The sequence below is a fragment of the Scyliorhinus torazame genome, chromosome 9 (assembly GCF_047496885.1).
Source record: "Scyliorhinus torazame isolate Kashiwa2021f chromosome 9, sScyTor2.1, whole genome shotgun sequence".
NCBI classification, from domain to species: domain Eukaryota; kingdom Metazoa; phylum Chordata; class Chondrichthyes; order Carcharhiniformes; family Scyliorhinidae; genus Scyliorhinus; species Scyliorhinus torazame.
The window spans coordinates 116,627,962-116,650,105 of record NC_092715.1 but is presented as its reverse complement, the minus strand read 5'-3'; the positions used below and the strand labels follow the sequence as shown (position 1 = coordinate 116,650,105).

Here is a 22,144-nt window from a genome sequence, read left to right as displayed (position 1 = left end):
ACTGTCAGCCATGTTGGAAGCGAGACCCCGGAGGTGGACTTCCTGGGGAAGGCAAACACATGTTCGTGAGGGGTCTCATTAGTGGCGGTGCAGAGGAGCGACCGGATGGAGTGGAGCGTGTCGGGGACGACCTCCTGCCAGCGGGAGACCGGGAGATTTTTAGACCGCAGGGCCAGCAGGACGGCCTTTCAGACCGGCCAGTTCTCCCTCTCCACCTGCCCGTTTCCCCGGGAGTTGTAGCTGGTTGTCCTGCTCGAGGCGATGCCCTTGCTGAGCAGGAACTGACGCAGCTCATCGCTCATGAACGAGGATCCCCGATCGCTGTGGATGTAGGTGGGGAAACCGAACAGCGTGAAGATGCTGTGCAGGGATTTGATTACCGTGGCAGAAGTCATGTCGGGTCACGGGACGGCGAAAGGGAACCGTGAGTACTCGTCAATTACGTTGAGGAAGTACACGTTGCGATCGGTGGAGGGGAGGGGCCCTTTGAAGTCCATGCTGAGGCGTTCAAAGGGGTGGGAGGCCTTCACCAGATGCGCTCTATCTGGCCAGTAGAAGAGCGGCTTGCACTCTGCACAGACTTGGCAGTCTCTGGTGACGGTCCTGACCTCCTCAATGGAGTAGGGCAGGTTGCGGGCCTTGACAAAATGGAAGAACCGGGTGACCCCCGGGTGGCAGAATGGAGAGTCTGGAGTCGGTCCACTTGTGCGCTGGCACATGTACCGCGGGATAGGGCATCAGGGGGTTCGTTGAGCTTCCCCGGGCGATACAGAACTCATAATTATAGGTGGAGAGCTCGATCCGCCACCTCAAGATCTTGTCATTTTTGATCTTGCCCCACTGTGTATTATTAAACATGAAGGCAACCGACTGTTGGTCAGTGAGGAGAGTGAATCTCCTGCCAGGCAGGTAATGCCTCCAATGTCGCACAGCTTCCACAATGGCTTGGGCCTCCTTTATGACAGAGGAGTGCCGAATTTCGGAGGTATGGAGGGTGCGGGAAAAGAATGCCACGCGGGCATGCGCAATCTCAGGGGGGCCTTTCTTCTTGGTGCCGGTCCGCGGTGTGGGGCGGTCATGTCGCACGTGGACCCCCGACCGGAAGTGCAGGGCCCCATATCGGAAGCCGGAGCTGCGAGGAGCACTCTGGGGCCCTGCTAGCCCCCTGCAAACTGGAGAATCACCCTGGACCTTCTCCAGGTAAGTCCAGAGTGATTCGCGTGCATTTTTTCGTGGACACATAGCCCCATTATTGGAGAATCCTGTCCCTTATCTCCCTCTCTCAGTGCTCTGCAGCCCTTTTGCTCCCAGTTGTTTCGATTAACCCTTACTTTACCAATCCTCTCTCACAGTGCCTGACTTAGTTGTTCCTTTTGCGACTTTATTTTCTACCGTCCTACTCTTTGCTGCACCTTGTTCTCTATGGCTTGACCTTTGGTCCTTTTCCACCATGGCTCACTCCCTCTTGCCTCTCACTGTTCTTCCAATACTAATCCCTCCCCCCAGCTGCCCTGAGCCCGCCCCGCCCTCCGGCAGGGAGTGGCCGCTGATTGGCTGGCGGCTCCTCAGTGACGTGTTGCTCTGTTGTGGGCTGTTTAGCTGCGGGGCTGACGCTGCCGGGGAGGTGAGGGAGGGAGAGAGAGTGAGGGGGGGAGGCGACGGTCCGCAAACTAACTGCTGCCCACCGCAACTGTTACTGAATGCCTGCTCCAGGCCGCCGAAGCAGCCGCAATAACCACAGCATGAGCCGCCGTCACAGGCGCAGGAGTGGAGAGGTCTGACTTGTTCCTGGTCTGCTCCCAGCCTTTGGGATCCCGTCAGTGGCTGGGCCTAGGGAATGTGCCGCACAACGTAAAGCCTGAATCGCGGAAAAATATCGCCTTCTATTTCTGTACGTATTTCAGATAAAACACAGGCGGCCTCCTGGCTGCGGTGAGTGACAGTGTGGTTGAATTGGGAGTGGAACGGCTGGTTCATATAGGCGCATGGCTGACGTTAATTGTCGAACACGATTTCCAATAACAGCAGCTTCCAGTTTTATGCAGCCGTCTCAAGCCAGAGAAGCTCCGTGGCCGTTATTCCATCGTGATACATTAATTTGAGGGGCTGTTTTACAAGTTTCTTGTTGAGTCATTTTATTAGTACATAAAGAAATGGGGTTGATCTAAGATTATGTCATGGTTATAATACTGTTTTGGCACCACACACTTGGGCCAAACTGTGATTTCTTGCTGAATCACATCTCATGAGAGAATAGGAATTGGTCCATCAAGCCTGCTCTGCCTTCAATAACATCCATGGTTTTTGATTGCGGCCGTAACTCCACTTTTCAGCCTGCCCATCTACTGCCAACTACACCCCTCCCCCATCCTGTCCCCGATAACCCTTGCCTTTCTTGTCAATCAAAAATCTGTTTAATTCAACCGTGAATATTTTCATTGACTTAACCGTCAATGCTCTCTGGGAAGAGAATTGCAAAGAACTAACAACCCATTTGTGAGAAGAAATTCCTCACCTTTTGTCTTAAATGGGAGAACCCTCATTTTCAAACTGTACCCCTGTCCAGCCTCCTCATACTTTTATGTTTCAATGAGATCACTTTAGCTCAATGGGCAGAATTCAAAGAGTGGTTTAGATTAACATTTGAAGTTCAGGAATTAAAAGGATTGTTAAGTATGGTTAGTGAGAAAGATAGCCAAATATGAACATTGGAAATAACGACCTGACATCCTTGTCATGGCAACAATTGAAGGAGAAATTGAAGGTGAAAATTGAAGAGGCTGAAGGTAAATCAGATGGGTGGATAACATTGATATGTAGACTGAAGGTGGCTTGAAGAAAGCCAGAAAAGAAACAAGATGATGCTCATGGTCCCCCTAAGACTATAGTGAAAATGAGCAAAGATCATCTCTTATTCTATTCTCCAGTGAGCATAGGCCAAAACTGTGTAACCTCTCTTCATCAGGCAAGCTCTTCATCCCAGCAATACCAAGCTGTATGTAGTATTCTGGGTCTGGCCTTACCAATGCCTTGCACAGTTGTAAAAGACATCCCTATCTTTATACCCAGCTCCTTTACAATAAAGGCCAACATTCCATTTTCCTTCTTGCACCCGCATGCTGACTTTTTGTGATTCAGACAAGGACATCTGATCCCTCCTCTACACCCGTCTTTTGTTTATTTTCCCCTGCCTGAACTGTGGAGTATTTCTAGAATTTTATGTTTTATTTCAAATGCGCATTACTGCATTGGCTGTGCATTTTAAATGTTTTGAGAAAGCAAGTGGATATGTCTGTGCTCTTAAAATGTTTAGATCAGCTTTTTATTTAAAAACAGCATTTAGCTGATTTTTCTAAAGGGTAGTTTACAGTCCAAGCAGTGTCTCCCACAGTAGTACAGTTCCTGTGTGCACTTTGGCTGTCATGTTTGCCAACATGAAAGTGACTACACTTCAAGAAATATTTCATTGTTTTTTGTGAATCATTTAGGCAAGTATTTTGGACGCGATAAGGTGTTGCATTCATGATTAGATTCCAATTGGTTATTTTTAGTGCAGTAGTAAGTATGCAGTTAGAACTCTATTCTGTTCCAGTTCGCTTGAGGCGACATTCTTTGATGCCAATTAAGACTGAAATTCTCCCCTACCTGTGTCATGGATTGTGTATTACCTCCGATCATTCTTCTTTCCATGTGCTGCACTTGTTTGAACGGTATTTAAAATGTACACTTTAATGAAGTTACCAAATGGTGTTCTCAAAATCAAGATGGTTCAGGTAATAATGACAATACTACTGTTTTGCCTCCATAACTTTTTATAGTAAGGTAAAGAGGCATCTATACAAATAGTTTTCTGCCATTGTTCTTTTTAAAATGTAGTTAACTGACCAGAGTTGCTAACTTCCGTTATTTTCAGTCCGAGTTTGATTAAGTGACTAAGTTGCTATTAGTTTTGACCTCTGCTTTTTAACTCTTGAAAAACATTTGTCTTTCTGACAGGCTTGGAATACTAGAAAGCAATGCCTGGTTTTCCTTTTTTATTGCTTTTCACAGAATAATAAACAATCATTTGCCAGTTTGCACAGACTAGACATATTATATATCTTGTGGCCTAATTATGATCACCAAATTGCCAAAACAGATGCTGATGTGAGAGGATTCATTTTATTGGAGTTTAGAATTAATACATTAATACAATGTTGAGAAACGGAAAATTTACTGTTGCAGTAAAGGTCAGAATTTAAACTTTGCATATGGCGAGGTTGAGAAGAATGGTTTATTCAGTGCTGACAGTAGGTGCCTAAAATAGAGAGCTGTTCTATTTTCCACCACTGACAGGTTTTGATCATTTTCGGAGAGAAATGTACATAAGAACATGTTTGAAATAAATATAATTTAATGTAATTTTATTTTCTCATTCAGTACAAGATTTAAAAATAATCTTCGATGGAAGAAGTAGCGGTGTTAATTCTAAAGTACCCTAGAATTAGTTTTTTATTTTTGTGGTTGCCCCGGTTATTAAATTGTTAACCTGTAAATCACTCTTAGCCATTGTTATAACATGTGCATTTAGGATTTTTTTCATCTCTAGAAGAGATTGCTTTAAAAATTGCAGATGAAATCTAATGAGATATACATAAGACAGAGACGCTACTTCCGTCATGACAATAACATTTCTTTCATGCCTGTAAGGTAATAATACGTGCCAAGGAGCTTCACAGGAGCATTATTTACATAGAATTTACAGTGCAGAAGGAGGCCATTCGGCCCATCGAGTCTGCACCGGCTCTTGGAAAGAGCACCCTACCCAAGGTCAACACCCCACCCTATCCCCATAACCCAGTAACCCCACCCAACACTAAGGGCAATTCTGGACACTAAGGGCAATTTAGCATGGCCAATCCACCTAACCTGCACATCTTTGTACTGTGGGAGGAAACCGGAGTACCCGGAGGAAACCCATGCACACACGGGGAGGATGTGCAGACTCCGCACAGACAGTTACCCAAGCCGGAATCAAACCTGGGACCCTGGAGCTGTGAAGCAATTCTGCTATCCACAATGCCACCATGCTGCCCTACAATGCTACCGTGCTGCCCTCTAATTCTGGCCTCTTCAGTATCCCTGATTTTAATTCTTGCACCATTTCCAATTATAAAATGTGGCACAGAAGCCACATAAGGAAATAATAGGTCATGTGACCAAAACTTAGTTAAGAGATAGATTTTAAGAGGTATCTTAAAGGAGAAAGGCAAGAGACAGGTGTAGGGTGGGTAGTCCAGAGATTAGGCAACTGATGTGTAGCTGCAAATGGTGCAAGAATTAAAATCAGGGATACTGAAGAGGCCAGAATTAGAGGAACACACATATCTGAGGATTGTGGAGGTAGAGGAAGTAGGGAGGGGCAAGGCCATGGAGGAATTGAAAGCAAAGATGAGAACTTTAAACTTAAGTTTTACTTGACCAATTTAGGTCAGTGAGCACAGAGGTGATAGGGGATCGGATCTTGCTGCAAATTAAGATAGGTGAAGCAGAATTTTGGATGACCACAAGTTTACAGAAGACAGAATGTGGAAGCGCCCTCCATTAGCATAGTCACGTCCAGAGGTAGCAAGATCTGAATAAGAGTGCCGAAAAGCTGAGATTGGATAACTAGGGTGATGCTACAGAGTGATCTTACAGATTGCCCAAATATGAAGTTGGAAACACTCCAGACAGAAAAGATGACAAATTCTAGTTGAGATCTTCAACAATTGTGAAGTTTTAATAATATAAATTGAGGGGGTGAGAAAGGAAATATTTTCACGAGTCAAGATGAGGTTTAAGTGTACGTGCTCTCGGTACCGATTCAAAATAAAAGGCTGAAGTTAGGACTCCCCTACCAAAAATATTGGTAGAAGCAGAATTGAAAAACAGGTGAAAAGAAAGATCTAGTGGGAATGTTCAGAGAATTGGCTTGGGTGCAGTTGACTGAATGGCCTCCTGTGGTGTGAGATTCTGGATGCGATTTAATGGAAAAGTTTGTAAGTATGGTTGCGAGTGGAAACTGCCGCGAGCATCGCAACACTTGAACCATCCAGGTACCAAACGTTAATTAGTCCACTTAATGAGACCCCAGGGGCTTCACGCCGCAAATGATGGTCCCGCCGGTTAATTTTACTGGACTGCGCCTGCCAGCACCCCGCTCACAAGGGGAAGCAGTACTTAAACCAATCCTGCAGAGCAAACCCCGCACAGCTCGCAGCCATACCACCAAGGAGACCAGCCCCACGATTCGGCGATGCCGACCTGGCATGGACGTGGTCGAAACCAGACGGGCTACCTCATTCCCCGAGGGCCTCGAAGGGTCAGCCACAGGGCAGCCACTGCCACCTGCGAGGAAGTGGCAGCAACCGTCAGCTCGGGAAGTGTGATCAGGAGGACCGTCGCCCACTGCAGTGAGATGATCAATGACCTCCACTAGGCTGCGTGAGTGGGTTAGCACCAGTGCCCTGGCACCGCTCCTGCCCACCACCATACCATGCCCTAGCTCACCCATGTTCAGCACTGCTGCCCTCTCCTTCCCCATACTCCCCACCCCCCAAAGAACAAAGTATGCGGCTAACAATGCCCCCTCTGGGCCCCCGCAGGAGAAGTGCCAGATGGGTGGCAGGGCACCGGACATCAGAGTCCTCACCCGCTACGAGGAACGGGACCTGGCGGTCGTGGGTGGCTGAGGACATCGGTCACCGGCGTAGAGGTTGACGTATGATGCAGGGGTGAGGATCCACTGTCCCCCACACAGATGACTTGTCAGATGTGAGTTGTCCAGTCGTGGTCAGGCTTCTGAGGCACATTCTGGTGAGCACCACAGTTTCTGATGCACATCAGGTGGAGGCAGGAACACCCAGATGAGATAGCAGTCGGAAGTTTACTGGGTCCCAATTAGATGCTAAGCCTCTGGACCAGGTTTACCCGGAGCTGATGCAGTCGATAGGGTATGGTCGTGATATTCTGAGGGGGACGTCAGTGACATTCCTGCAGGTCCATAGTCTATTGGAGGAGTCCCTGAGGCTAAAGGCACAGCAAATAGTGCAGGCAATGCATGGCACTGAGGGCAACACTGCCACGGTGGTGGAATCCCCTTTTTGAAAGTTTGTTCACAAGATGTGGGCATCACTGGCTAGGCCAGCATTGTTTTCACTTGAGACGATGATGCTGAGCCATCTTCTTGAACCGCTCAGTCCATCTTGTGTTGGTACACCTACAGTTGGTTAGGAATGGAGTTCCATCTCTTCCCCATGTCGTGGGGGAGGGGGCGAGGGAGGATGAGGAGCTGAGGGTGCCGGCCATTGGGGGCGGGGCCAAAAGGGAAGCGCGGGCTTTGTTCCCGTGCTATGGTAATCACGGCGGGAACAGGGAAGCAGGAAGGAGGGGGCCTCGCACAGTGTGAGCCGAGGTCACGGGGGGGAAGCCGAGGTCGGCCAGAGTTTGCTGACTTCTGGGAGCAACATGGGGGGTGCAATTACGCTAGTTTGGGATCTAGCGGGGGGTGTTAACTGGGTTGCTGCTGCTGGGGAGAAGGGGGAGCTGGGATGGGGGGGGGGGTGTCGGGGCGGGGGGGAGGCCGCTTGGGGGAGATACGGCTACGTGGGAACCGGGTGAGGAGCTGGATTGAAAAAGGAGATGGCTAGTCGTCAAGGGGGGGGGGGGGGGGGGGGGTAAAGAGCCCCCCAGCCCGGTTGATCACGTGGAATGTGAGAGGGCTGAATGGGCCGATTAAGAGGGCACGGGTACTCGCACACCTAAAGAAACTTAAGGCAGATGTGGTTATGCTTCAGGAGACACATCTGAAGCTGATAGACCAGGTCAGACTACGCAAAGGATGGGTGGGGCAGGTGTTTCATTCGGGGCTAGACGCAGAAAACAGGGGGGTGGCCATACTAGTGGGGAAGCGGGTAATGTTTGAGGCAAAGACTATAGTGGCGGATAGTGGGGGCAGATACGTGATGGTGAGTGGCAAATTGCAAGGGGAGGCGGTGGTATTAGTGAACGTGTATGCCCTGAACTGGATGATGCCAACTTTATGAGGCGTATGTTAGGACGAATCCCGGACCTAGAAGTGGGGAAGTTGGTAATGGGTGGAGATTTTAATACGGTGCTGGACCCAGGGCTGGACAGATCGAGGTCCAGGACCGGAAGGAGGCCGGCTGCAGCTAGGGTGCTTAAGGACTTTATGGAGCAGATGGGAGGAGTAGACCCCTGGAGATTTAGTGGACCTAGGAGTAAGGAGTTTTCGTTTTTCTCCTGTGTCCACAAAGTTTATTCACAAATAGATTTTTTTGTTTTGGGAAGGGCACTGATCCCAAAGGTGACGGGGACGGAGTACACGGCTATAGCCATTTCGGATCGTGCTCCACATTTGGTGGACCTGGAGATCGGGGAAGAAAAACAACAGCGTCCACCCTGGAGAATGGACATGGGATTATTGGCAGATGAGGGTGTGTGTTTAAGGGTGAGGGGGTGTATTGAAAGGTACTTGGAACTCGATGATAATGGGGAGGTACAGGTGGGAGTGGTCTGGGAGGCGCTGAAGGCAGTGGTTAGAGGGGAGCTGATATCTATTAGGGCACATAAAGGAAAGCAGGAGGGTAGGGAAAGGGAGCGGTTGTTGAAAGAACTTCTGAGGGTGGACAGACAATATGCGGAGGCACCGGAGGAGGGACTGTACAGGGAAAGGCAAAGGCTACATGTAGAATTTGACTTGTTGACTACGGGTAATGCAGAGGCACAATGGAGGAAGGCACAGAGTGTACAGTACGAATACAGGGAGAAGGCGAGCAGGTTGCTGGCCCACCAACTGAGGAAAAGGGGAGCAGCGAGGGAGATAAGGGGGGGTGAGAGATGAGGAGGGAGAGATGGAGCGGAGAGCGGAGAGAGTGAATGGAGTGTTCAAGGCATTTTACGAAAGATTATATGAAGCTCAGCCCACGGATGGGAAGGAGAGAATGATGTGCTTTCTGGATCAGCTGGAATTTCCTAAGGTGGAGGAGCAGGAGAGGGTGGGACTGGGAGCACCGATTGAGACGGAGGAAGTAGTGAAAGGGATTGGGAACATGCAGGCGGGGAAGGCCCCGGGACCAGACGGATTCCCAGTTGAATTCTGTAGGAAATATATGGACTTGCTGGCCCCGCTACTGATGAGAACCTTTAATGAGGCGAGGGAAAGGGGGCAGCTGCCCCCGACTATGTCAGAGGCAACGATATCGCTCCTCCTAAAGAAGGAAAAAGACCCGCTGCAATGCGGGTCCTACAGGCCCATTTCCCTCCTGAATGTGGACACTAAGGTAATGGCAATGAGGATAGAGGATTGTGCCCCGGGGGTGGTTCATGAGGACCAAACTGGGTTTGTGAAGGGGAGACAGCTGAATACAAATATACGGAGGCTGCTAGGGGTAATGATGATGCCCCCACCAGAGGGGGAAGCGGAGATAGTGGTGGCGATGGATGCCGAGAAAGCATTTGATAGAGTGGAGTGGGATTATTTGTGGGAGGTGCTGAGGAGATTTGGTTTTGGGGATGGGTATATCAGGTGGGTACAGTTGCTGCATAGGGCCCCGATGGCGAGCGTGGTCACGAATGAACGGGGGTCTGACTATTTTCGGCTCCATAGAGGGATGAGGCAGGGGTGTCCTCTGTCCCCGTTATTGTTTGCATTGGCGATTGAACCCCTGGCCATAGCATTGAGGGGTTCCAGGAAGTGGAGGGGAGTACTCCGGGGGGGGGGGGGGGGGGGGGAGTAGAACACCGGGTACCTCTGTATGCGGATGATTTGTTGCTATATGTGGCGGACCCGGCGGAGGGGTTGCCAGAGGTAATGCGGATACTTGGGGAGTTTGGGGATTTTTCAGGGTATAAACTGAACATGGGGAAAAGTGAGTTGTTTGTGGTGCATCCAGGGGAGCAGAGAGATAGAGGATTTACCGTTGAGGAAGGTAACAGGGGACTTCCGGTACTTGGGGATCCAGATAGCCAAGAATTGGGGTACATTACACAGGCTTAATTTAACGCGGTTGGTGGAACAGATGGAGGAGGACTTTAAGAGATGGGACATGGTGTCCCTGTCATTGGCAGGTAGGGTGCAGGCGGTTAAAATGGTGGTCCTCCCGAGATTCCTTTTTGTGTTTCAGTGCCTCCCGGTGGTGATCACGAAGGCTTTTTTCAAAAGAATCGAGAAGTGTATTATGGGTTTTGTGTGGGCTGGGAAGACCCCGAGAGTGAGGAGGGGATTCTTGCAGCGTAGTAGGGACAGGGAATCAGACAGACTCTCAGATGTTATTGTATATGTATAATATGTATAGGTATTTGTTATAGGTAATTGTATATTGGATTGTTGGATTGTATTTTTGGAGAGTATTTATTTTGGACAAGGCAGTTGCCATTCAGTTTTGTTTTTGTTTATATATTATTTATTTGTTTAAAACTGGCCACTGTTATTTATATTGCTTTATTGTTGTGTAAAAGAAACACTATGTACTGTTATGTTTGGCCAAAAATCTTGAATAAAATATATTTTTTAAAAAAGGCATGGAGTTCCAGGATTTTGACCCAACAAGAGTGAAGGAATGGCGATTATAGTTTCAACTCAGGATGGTACATGGCTTGGAGGGGAACTTGAAGGTGGTGGTGTCTAGGTGGTAGAGGTCGCAGGTTTTGAATGTGCTGTCGAAGGAGCTTTGATGAGTTCCTGCAGTGCAAAATGTAGACGGTTCACACTGCTGCTGGTGTGTGTCTGTGGGGGAGCAAGTGAATAAGGTGGTGAATGGGGTGCCAATCAAGGATAGAGAGCGTCCAGCTTATTGAGTCATGTTGGATCTGCATTCATCCAGGCAAGCGGAGATTATCCAGGCAAGTGGAGATTATTTCATCACATTCCTGACTTGTGCTTTGCTGATGATGAACAATCTTTGGGAGTCAGGAGGTGAGTTACTCTCCACAGAATTTCCAGCCTCTGACCTCTTGTAGCCACAGCATTTCTATGGCTGGTCCAGCTCAATTTCTGGTTAATGGTAACTCTCCGAGGTGAGTGATTCAGCGATGGTAATGCCATTGATCAAAGGGAGGTGGTTAGATTTTCTCTTGATGGAGATGGCCATTGCCTGGCACTTGCATTATGTAAATCTAACTTATTAGTCAAAACCTGAAAATTGTTCGGACCTTGCTGCATATGGGTACAGACTGCTTCAATATCTGAGAAGTTGCGAATGGTATTGAACATTGTGCAATCAGCGCATCAGCGATATCCCCACTTTTGACTTTATGATGGAGGGATGGTGATTGATGAAGCAGCTGAAGGTGGTTTGACTGAGGACATTACCTTAAGGAATGTCCTGGGACTGTGATGATTTCCCTTGAGAAGGTGGTTGTGAGCTGCTACATTCAACTTCAGCCCTTGTGTAGGTGCACCCGTAGTGCTGTTAGGAAGGTAGTTCCAAATTTTGTCCCAAGGACCATAAAGGAACGGCAATATATTTCCAAGTTAGGATGGTAAGTGATTTGGAAGGAAACTTTCAGGTGGTTGTATTCCCACATGTCTGCTGACCGTGTCCTTCTAATGGGTTTGGGTCATGGGTTTGGAAGATGCTACTTGAGGAGTCTTGGTGGTTCCCGCAATGCATCTTGTAGATGATATACACACTTCTGCCACTGTGAGTCAGTGGGGGAGAGAGTCAATATTTGATGGGGGTGCCAATCAAGCGGACTACCTTGTCCTGGATGATGTCGAGCTTCGTGAGTGTTATTGGAGTTATATGCATCCGGGCAAGTGGAGAGTATTCCATCACACTCCTGGCTTGTGCATTGTAGGTGGTGGGCAGGCTTTGGGGCGCCAGGAGGATTTCTAGTCTCTGACTTGCTCCTGTAATAGCTGCAGTGAGGTGGTGGCATAGTAGTATTGTTGCTGGACTAGTAATCCAGAAACCCAGGATAATGATCTGGGACCCGGGTTCCAACCCCATGATGGAATTTAAGCTCAATAAAATATCTAGAATTAAGGAATCTAATAATGATCATGAAACCATTGTCTATTGTCGATCACTATTGTCTTTTAGGGAAGGAAATCTGCCATCCTTATCTGGTCTGGGCTACACGTGACTCCTGACCCACAGCAATGTGGTTGACCCTTAAATGTTCTCTGAAATGATCCAGCAAGCCACTCGGTTGCATTCAACAGCTATGAAAACACAAAAAAGCAATGAAACCGGACGGACCACCCGGCATCAAACCAGGCACTGGAAACGACAACAACAAACCCAGCCCTGTAAACACTGCAGCGTCCTTACTAGCATCTGGGGGCCTGTGCCAAAGTTGGGAGAGCTGTCTCCCAGACTAGTTAAGCAATAGCCTGACAGTCATACTCGCAGAATTGTACCTTACAGACAATGTCCCAGATACCACTGTCACCATTCTTGGGTATGTCCTGTCTCACTGGCAGGACAGACCCATAGTGGTGGCGGCACAGTGATATGCAGTCGGGAGAGGGTTGCCCTGGGAGTCCTCAACATCGACTCTGAACCCCATGAAGACTCATGGCTTCAGGTTAAACATGGGCAAGGAAACCCCCTGCTGATTACCACGTAGCGGCCACCATCAGCTGATTAATCCGTACTCCTCCATGCTGAACACCATTTAGGGGAAGTGCCAAGGGTGCAGAATATACTCCCGGTGCAGGACTTCAATGTCCATTACCAAGAGTGGCTCGGTAGTACCACCACAGACCAAGCTGGTCGGATTCTAAAGGACATAGCTGCTAGACTGGACTGCAGCAGGTGGTGAGTGAACCAACGAGAGGGAAGAACATGCTTGACCTCATCCTCACTAATCTGCCACCTGCATATGCATCTGTCCATGACAATATTGGTAGAATTGACCACCGCACAGTCCTTTATTATTGTGATGACAAAGTCCTGTCTTCACACTGAGGATACCCTCCATCAGCAGCAAGTGATAGACAGAGCTAAGCGATTCCACAACAAACGCATCACATCTATAAGCTCTGCAGTCCTTCCACATCCAGCCATGAATGGTAGTGGACAATTAAACAACTCACTGGAGGTGGAGGCTCCACAAATATCCCCATTCTGAATGATGGAGGAGCCCAGCACATATGTGCAAAAGACGAGGCTGAGGAATTCGAAACAATCTTCAGCCAGAAGTGCCGAGTGGATGATCCATTTCGGGTCTCCTCCGGAGGTGAATTTAAAAAAAGTATTTACATAGTTAGTTGAAAGTTTCTTTTTAAAAAAAAATTATTTGCGGGATGTGGGTGTCGCTGGCTGGACCAGCATTTATTGTCCATCCCCAGTTGCCTTTCAGAACATTGTGGCGAGCTGCCTTCCTGAACCTCTGCAGTCCCTGAGGTGCGGATATACCCATAGTGCTGTTAGGGAGGGAATTCCAGGATTTTGACCCAGCAACAGTGAAGGAATGGTGATATATTTCCAAGTTGGTGGTGTTCCCAGATATCTGCTGCTCTTGTCCTTTTAGATGGTAGTGGTCGTGGATTTGGACAGTGCTGCCTATGGAACCTTGGTGAGTTCTTGCATTGCATCTTGTAGATGGCCACACGGCTTCCACTGTTTGTCAGTGGTGGAGGGATTGAATGTGGAAGGGGTAGTAATCAGCGGGCTGCTTAGTACTGGATGGTGTTGAGCTTCTTGAGTGTTGTTGGAGCTGCACTTATCCAGGCAAGTGGAGAATATTTCATTACATTCCTGATCAGTTTCTGATCAATGGATGTTGATAGTTTTGGATTCAGTGATGGTAATGCCATTGAATGTTAAACAAAGAACAAAGAAATGTACAGCACAGGAACAGGCCCTTCGGCTCTCCAAGCCCGTGCCGACCATGCTGCCCGACTAAACTACAATCTTCTACACTTCCTGGGTCCGTATCCTTCTATTCCCATCCTATTCATGTATTTGTCAAGATGCCCCTTAAATGTCCCTATCGTCCTTGCTTCCACCACCACCTCCGGTAGCGAGTTCCAGGCACCCACTACCCTCTGCGTAAAAAACTTGCCTCGTACATCTACTCTAAACCTTGCCCCTCTCACCTTCAACCTATGCCCCCTAGTAATTGACCCCTCTACCCTGGGGAAAAGCCTCTGACTATCCACTCTGTCTATGCCCCTCATAATTTTGTATACCTCTATCAGGTCTCCCCTCAACCTCCTTCGTTCCAGTGAGAACAAACCGAGTTTATTCAACCGCTCCTCATAGCTAATGCCCTCCATACCAGGCAACATTCTGGTAAATCTCTTCTGCACCCTCTCTAAAGCCTCCACATCCTTCTGGTAGTGTGGCGACCAGAATTGAACACTATACTCCAAGTGTGGCCTAACTAAGGTTCTATACAGCTGCAACATGACTTGCCAATTCTTATACTCAATGCCCTGGCCAATGAAGGCAAGCATGCCGTATGCCTTCTTGACTACCTTCTCCACCTGTGCTGCCCCTTTCAATGACCTGTGGACCTGTACTCCTAGATCTCTTTGACTTTCAATACTCTTGAGGGTTCTACCATTCACTGTATATTCCCTACCTGCATTAGACCTTCCAAAATGCATTACCTCACATTTGTCCGGATTAAACTCCATCTGCCATCTGTCCGCCCAAGTCTCCAGACAATCTAAATCCTGCTGTATCCTCCGACAGTCCTCATCGCGATCCGCAATTCCACCAACCTTTGAGTCGTCTGGAAACTTACTAATCAGACCAGTTACATTTTCCTCCAAATCATTTATATATACTACAAAGAGCAAAGGTCCCAGCACTGATCCCTGTGGAACACCACTGGTCACAGCCCTCCAATTAGAAAAGCATCCCTCCATTGCTACTCTCTGCCTTCTATGGCCTAGCCAGTTCTGTATCCACCTTGCCAGCTCACCCCTGATCCCGTGTGACTTCACCTTTTGTACTAGTCTACCATGAGGGACCTTGTCAAAGGCCTTCCTGAAGTCCATATAGACAACATCCACTGCCCTACCTGCATCAATCATCTTAGTGACCTCCTCGAAAAACTCTATCAAGTTAGTGAGACACGACCTCCCCTTCACAAAACCTTGCTGCCTCTCACTAATACGTCCATTTGCTTCTAAATGGGAGTAGATCCTGTCTCGAAGAATTCTCTCCAGTAATTTCCCTACCACTGAAGTAAGGCTCACCGGCCTGTAGTTCCTGGGATTATCCTTGCTACCCTTCTTAAACAGAGGAACAACATTGGCTATTCTCCAGTCCTCCGGGACATCCCCTGAAGACAGCGAGGATCCAAAGATTTCTGTCAAGGCCTCAGCAATTTCCTCTCCAGCCTTCTTCAGTATTCTGGGGTAGATCCCATCAGGCCCTGGGGACTTATCTACCTTAATACTTTTTAAGACACCCAACACCTCGTCTTTTTGGATCACAATGTGACCCAGGCTATCTACACCCCCTTCTCCAGACTCAACATCTACCAATTCCTTCTCTTTGGTGAATACTGATGCAAAGTATTCATTTAGTACCTCGCCCATTTCCTCTGGCTCCACACATAGATTCCCTTGCCTATCCTTCAGTGGGCCAACCCTTTCCCTGGCTACCATCTTGCTTTTTATGTACGTGTAAAAAGCCTTGGGATTTTCCTTTAAGGGATGGTAATTAGATTTAGTCCAAACCTGGCTATTGTCCAGGTCTTGCTGCATTTGGATATCAACTTCTTCAATCAGAGTTGCAAATGGTACTGAACAATGCAGTCATCTGTGAACATACAGGTGGATAACGTGGTTGAGAATGCATATGGACACTTGCCTTTATTCACCAATGCACAGAATTTAAGGGCAGGGAGCTTATGCTGAAAGTACAAAATGTTGGTTAGGCCACATCTAGAGTATTGTGTGCCGTTCTAGAATCCAAATTATAGGAGGGATGTGATAGCACTGGAAAGGGTTCAGAAGGGATTTACCAGGTTGTTGCCTGGGCTGGAAAAATTTAGCTATGAAGAGAGGCTGGATAGACTGGGATTATTTTCCTTGGAGCAGAGGAGACTGAGGGGGACATGATTGGGATGTCATGAGGGGCATAGATAGAGTAGAGAGGAAGACATTTTTCTCTTTGGTGGAGGGATAAATGACATGGGGCATAGATTTAAGGTGACAGGCAGGAGGTTTAAGAAGGGATGTGAGGAAAAACCTTCTCACTCAAAGGGTGCTGGGAGTCTGGAACTCATTGCCTGAAAGGGTGGTGGAGGCAGAGACCTTCATAACATTTAAGAAGCATTTAGATGTGCACTTGTAATGCCAACACATACAAGGCTGTGGGCAAAGTGCTGAAAATGGTATTAGAATTCTTTGACGGTTGTTTTTGACTGGCACAGATACAATGGGCTTTTTCTGTCTTGTAGACCTCTATGACTCTTGTTGTCAGTCCAAGCTTGGATATTGTCCAGGTCTTGCAGCATTTGAACATGGAGTGCTTTAGTATCTGAGGAGTAGTGTATGGTGCTGAGCATGATGCTGTCGTTCACAAATATACCCACTTCTGAAGGAAGGAAGGTCACTGATGAAGCAGCATAAGATGGTTGGACCTCTGACACCCTGAGGAAGTCAGTGGTAACCCCCAAGATGATGTTAGTTAGGGATTGTGTGATGGTAATGTCATTGAATTTCAAGGGGCGATGGTTAGATTCTCTCTTGATGGGGATGGCCATTACTTGGCACTTGCATGGCATGCATGTAACTTGCCACTTATTAACCAAAACCTAAAAATTGTCCAGACCTTGATTCATATGGGCACGGACTGCTTCAGTATCTGAGGAGTTGCAAATAGTGGTGAATATTGTGCACATTAGCGCATCCGCGAATATTCCTACTTCTGACTTTGAGCGTGCTTCTCCAGAAAGGTGATAGCAAGCAGGAATTGATGCGAACTTCTCGGCACTCGTCCCAGTGAGGCCGGCAGTGCTATTCAGCATTAATTGGTTCACTTAACGAGGCCCCATGGGCTTCTCACCGCAAATGAAAGCTCGGCAGCAAATTTGCCGGCACCCCGCTTGCCAGCCCCACGCTAACAAGGTCGAGCAGCACTTGAGCATTTCCTCAGTCTATTCAAACCAGCTCCCAACAATGGCGCCCACTCGACCGACCCCAAGATTTGGGGATGCAGATCTGGGAGGCTCCTAGACGCAGCGGAAGCCAAAAGGGATGTCCTGTTACCCCGAGGGTCCTGGAGGGACAGCCATAGGGCAACCAGTGATGCGTGGTGGCGACTGTGAGCGCCGGGACTGTGACCAGGAGGACAGGCCTCCAGTGCACCCCCACCCCGAGGCCGTTCCGCCTCCACATGAGCATCTACCCCAACTCTCCATGCAACCCTCCCTCTACCACCTCTCTCACTTCAAAGCTCCCCCCCGTTCCCACCACTCTGAACCATGCGTGAGGCGAATGATGCCATCTCTATGTCTCCTCAGGAAAAGCTCTCTCACAATCGCCGGGAGAGGGCCCAGACTGGCAGTGGTGTGCCGGACATAAGAATCCTCACCACCTTTGAGAAGCAGGTCTTGAAGGTAGACAGAGCGGTTACCAACGCAGAGGCTGGCGGGAGGAACCACCGGGCCCCAGAGGTGAGGAACCACCGGGCCCCAGCCGAAGGATCGATCAAAAGTGAGTTGTTATTGCCTTACTGACTGACCCATCCCTCCCACTAACCGAATGTGCATTCTCCCGTAGGTCCTCCAGCTGATGGCGCCGGCCCATCCCGGATGGCCCCCTCTCCAGCCTCCCATGAGAACATCTCGGAGGAGAGCTCCGAGGATGTCATCATAATAGTCGGGTCACAGCTGTCATTCACCAGCGCAGCTACACGCACCTCGGTGGGAAATGTTAGTGGGCAGGCTCCTGGGGCACAATCTGGTGCGCATCATAGCTGCTGATGAAATGAAAAATGAAATGAAATGAAAATTGTTTATTGTCACAAGTAGGCTTTAAATGAAGTTACCGTGAAAAGCCCCTAGTCGCCACATTCCGGCACCTGTTTGGGGAGGCTGGTACGGGAATTGAACCGTGCTGCTGGCCTCCCTTGGTCTGCTTTCAAAGCCAGTGATTTAGCCCTGTGCTAAACCAGCCCCTGATGATGCACATCAGGTGGAGGCAGGAACCCCCAGGCAAAACAGCAGTCTGAGGTCTTCTGGATTCCAGGACCCAGCTGGGTCCAGCCTGATGCTGAGCCTGTGGAAGAGGTGAGACATTAGGGTGCGGCCAAGACATTCGGAGGGAGATGTCAGCGATACTCCAGCAGGTCCATAGCCGCTTTGAGCAGTCCCAGAGGCTACGGGCGTGGGAGATATCGCTGGCAATGCGTGGCACCAAGGTTAGCACTGGTAGGGTGGCGACTGCATTGGAGAGCTTGGTGCATGGCGTCGGCACCATTAGTGGAGGTGTCGAAGGCTTCGCACACTCAGTGACGGCCATGGCTGAGGGTCTCTACAGAATGTCCGCCTTGCTGGCGGATGTCAAACCATACCAGGCTGACCTTGATGAGGTTCTACGGCACCATCGGGAGAGTGTGGAATTGTAAAACACAATAAACACTCTTGTGAACAACATTAGTGACGCGGGCAGCACGGTAGCATTGTGGTTAGCACAATTGCTTCACAGCTCCAGGGTCCCAGGTTTGATTCCCTGCTTGGGTCACTGTCTGCAGAGTCTGCACGTTCTCCCCTTGTGTGCGTGGGTTTCCTCCGGGTGCTCCGGTTTCCTCCCACAGTCCAAAGATGTGCAGGTTAGGTGGATTGGCCATGCTAAATTGCCCTTAGTGTTGGGTGGGGTTACTGGGTTATGGGGATAGGGTGGAGGTGTGGGCTTGGGTAGGGTGCTCTTTCAAAGAGCCGGTGCAGATCCGATGGGCCGAATGGCCTCCGCACTGTAAATTCTATGATCTATGACCTCTGTAACTTTCTTCTGCAATTCGGGCCAATCCCCGAACCCTTAGCCTTGGTTGATTGGGATTCTAGGCAATGACTCCCACATGCTACATGGCATCCCCCACCCATGGGAATCCACTTGAGTTGTGTGAATTGCTCGCTTAACCACGATTGCCAATTCCCTATTAGCAGTAGCTTCAGGTGCACGGCTAGAGGCCTCAGTAGTCAGTGGTGGGTTGGGCAGATGGGCAGGGACAAGGGTTGCCCCTGGAACGGATACACACGATCCAAGAGTTGGCATGGTGGTGCTGTGAGCGGTTGACCCTGCCAGTGCCTCCCCACAGCTTTTCATGGCGGCACACCCCTGCGGAGGGTTCCCAATCCCCAGCCGAGGCTCTCCCACATCTCGCCGAGCACTGGAGTGGCAAGCCGAGGGCCCACAGTTTCTTTGCCTGTGAGCAAAGATGGCTAGTCACCTCCTTGGGTCGCCACAGAAGCTCTTCTGCCAGGTTCACGTTTTAAAATATGAGTACTAATCGGTGCCAGTGTGACCATTTGTTGGGGAGGCTGATGAATGACGGGAGGCCGTTGGATATGGGGTGGCTCCCGTTAATTGTATGGAAATGGGGCTTAAGTGGTGATAATTGGTTTCTCGCATCACTACAGCGAGATCCCGATTTCGCCCACGGGAGCACGCTGGTTGCATCGCCAAACTGTTTGGCGCCTGGCACAGTTCTCGATTTCGACCTCTCCCTCTATTCGCTGGCCTTATTTCGCTCGAGCGAGAGCGCCACGTAGCCGGAGAATCACGCCATATGATGCAGAGATGGTGATTGAGGAAGCAGCTGAAGATGGTTGGGCCTAGGACAGTACCCTGAAGAACTCCTGCAGCAATGTCCTGGGACTGAGATGATTTTCCTTGCGAAGGTGATGGTGAGCCGTCTTATTGAACTGCTCAGTCTATCTTGTATAAGTACACCCACAGTGTTGTTAGGAAGAGAGTCCCAGGAATTTGACTCCATAATAGTGAAGGAATAGCAATTATAGTTTCAAAACAGGATATGTGTGGCTTCACAGAATTATCTGCAACAACCACACATTTCTTTTGTGCTAGGTGGGAATGCCGGTGCTGCATTTTACTGCCTTTGCTGCTGGGGCACCCCAATGCTGTCGGATGTCCTCCGCATATGAATGGGTGCGTAAAGAGGAGAGTCTTCCCATAGAACCTGTTGAAAGTCATCATGTTTTACTTGCAGTCTCCCCATGTGGCGTTGTCCTCCCCCACCACTGACAAAATGCCAACAGAAGTAGGAAGTGGTCCTTAGTTATTTACTGAAATAGCCAATTGGGCTCCAGTACTACTTGCTCCTCTAGCCTCCTGTGGGGCATTACTTAAATTTGACCTCTTTAACCAAATTTGGTTATCTGACCTAATACCATTGTTGTTTGTTTTGTATTGCTCCTGTGAAACAGCTTGGGACATTGTATTACATTAAAGGTGCTATATAAATATAAGTTGCAGTTGTCATTGTGGAGGAATGGACAGAGTACCAGTGGTAGCAGGGAACGATTAGAGTCAAGAAGAGGAACCTTTTGGATTTAATAAAACTTTAAAAGCAAATTCCCATGGACTGATTCATTCCACCCAGAGTATAAAAGGGATATATCTCCGATGTCTTTCTCCAGACTCAAAGAATTTTGCAGCACAGAAGGAGGTCATTCAGTCCATTGTGTTTGTACTTGAGAATTGCCCAGTTAGTCAATGGGCTTTCCCTACAATTCTTTTAAATCATATACTCAGTCCCTTGTTTAAAGTTACTGATCAATCTACTTCCACTACCCACTTTCAGGAATAACATTTCAGGAATAACAACTGTGTTTTGTATTTTCAAAACCTCTTCTCCCGTCTGATCTTTCTGCCAATTATCTTAAATCTTGATAATCTTTATTAGTGTCACAAGTAGGTTTACATTAACACTGCAATGAAGCTACTGTGAAAATCCCTGAGTCACCACACTCCGGTGCCTGTTTAGGTACACAGGGAGAATTCAGAATGTCCAATTCACAGGGAGAATTCAGAATGTCCAATTCACAGGGAGAATTCAGAATGTCCAATTCACATAAAAAGCACTTGTGGGAGGAAACCGGAGCACCGGAGGAAACCCACACAGACACTGGGGAAACGTGCAGACTCCACACAGACAGTGACCCAAGCCAGGAATCGAACCCAGGTCCTTGGCGCTGTGAGGCAACAGTGCTAACCACTGCTACCATCCCGCCCATATTCTGTGCTTACCAATTCTTTGCTAGTAAAAGTTTCAGCTTATTTATCTTTATTAAAACTCCTCAACTTTGGATACCTCAATTAAATTTCCGCTTAACCCTTGTTCTTCGAAAAGTGTGATGCCCAGAATTAGTCATGCTATTCCAGCTGAGGCCGGATCAGTGATTTACAAATGTTTACCTTAACTCGCCTGCTTTTGAGCTCTCTGCCATAAAACCAAGAATTCCCCCTTTGTTGAACGGCATTATCAATTTGCCCTGCTCTCTTCAAAGATTTACGTATGTGCACTTCCAAGTCTTCTGTTCCTTCACACGCATTGAATTTGTACCATTTTTAGTGTAGTATTTCTCCCAGAACTCTAGATTCAGTGATTATATCTTTTGGATTGAAAAATTGCCAATGCCACTGTTTTTAAGGAGGAAGGGAGGGAGAAACCAGTTAACTATGGATCCATTGGTTTAGTGTGAGCTACAGGGAAGTAACTGAAATCGGTTGTCGGCTGAAAAGTCACAAAATATATTGGCACTTATGAGTTGATCTGCAAGTCAGCATGGATTGTGGTGAGTTGGTCATGTCTAGGTAATCCATTTTTGGGGGGGGGGAAGTCATCAACACATGTCTGTGATTGGGTGAACCAGTCTGCCAGGTGCTGCTTGGGAGGCAAAGTTGGAAAATTATCCTAGAGATCTATATTTTGCATCTCGAGCTTTTTGAAGCCCATAAAAAGATCAAACTGCATATCTTGGCAATTTGGTAATCGGAAATATTCCTTTGTGAACCCAAAGTGGAGAATGCCACCAAAATTGAAGACGAATAGTAAATTAACAGAATTTTATCTATACTTGGCTCCTTTTAGCATTTGCAAATAAATTAATTGAAAATACACTCATTCTATGTCTTTAGTTATTGTACTTCAGTCAGTGTATGTTACTT

At 48.2% G+C, this 22,144-nt stretch overlaps 1 protein-coding gene across 6 annotated transcripts in view; it reads left to right on the top strand.

Moving 5' to 3' along the window:
* Positions 1-1,624: 1,624 nt before the first annotated feature.
* pja2 (praja ring finger ubiquitin ligase 2) overlaps positions 1,625-22,144 on the top strand; it is a 91,466-nt gene continuing 70,946 nt past the window's right edge. For 4 of the 6 annotated variants that reach the window (XR_011949086.1, XM_072516405.1, XM_072516404.1 and 1 more), the window contains exons 1-2: positions 1,625-1,891; positions 17,476-17,668. Coding sequence is in view for 3 of the 6 variants with exons in the window: in XM_072516405.1 (XP_072372506.1) it covers position 17,668 (1 nt within the window). In the remaining 3 variants the exon portion in view is untranslated. The remainder of the gene's footprint in view (positions 1,892-17,475; positions 17,669-22,144) is intronic. The other 2 variants (XM_072516403.1, XM_072516406.1) reach the window with 2 other exon arrangements.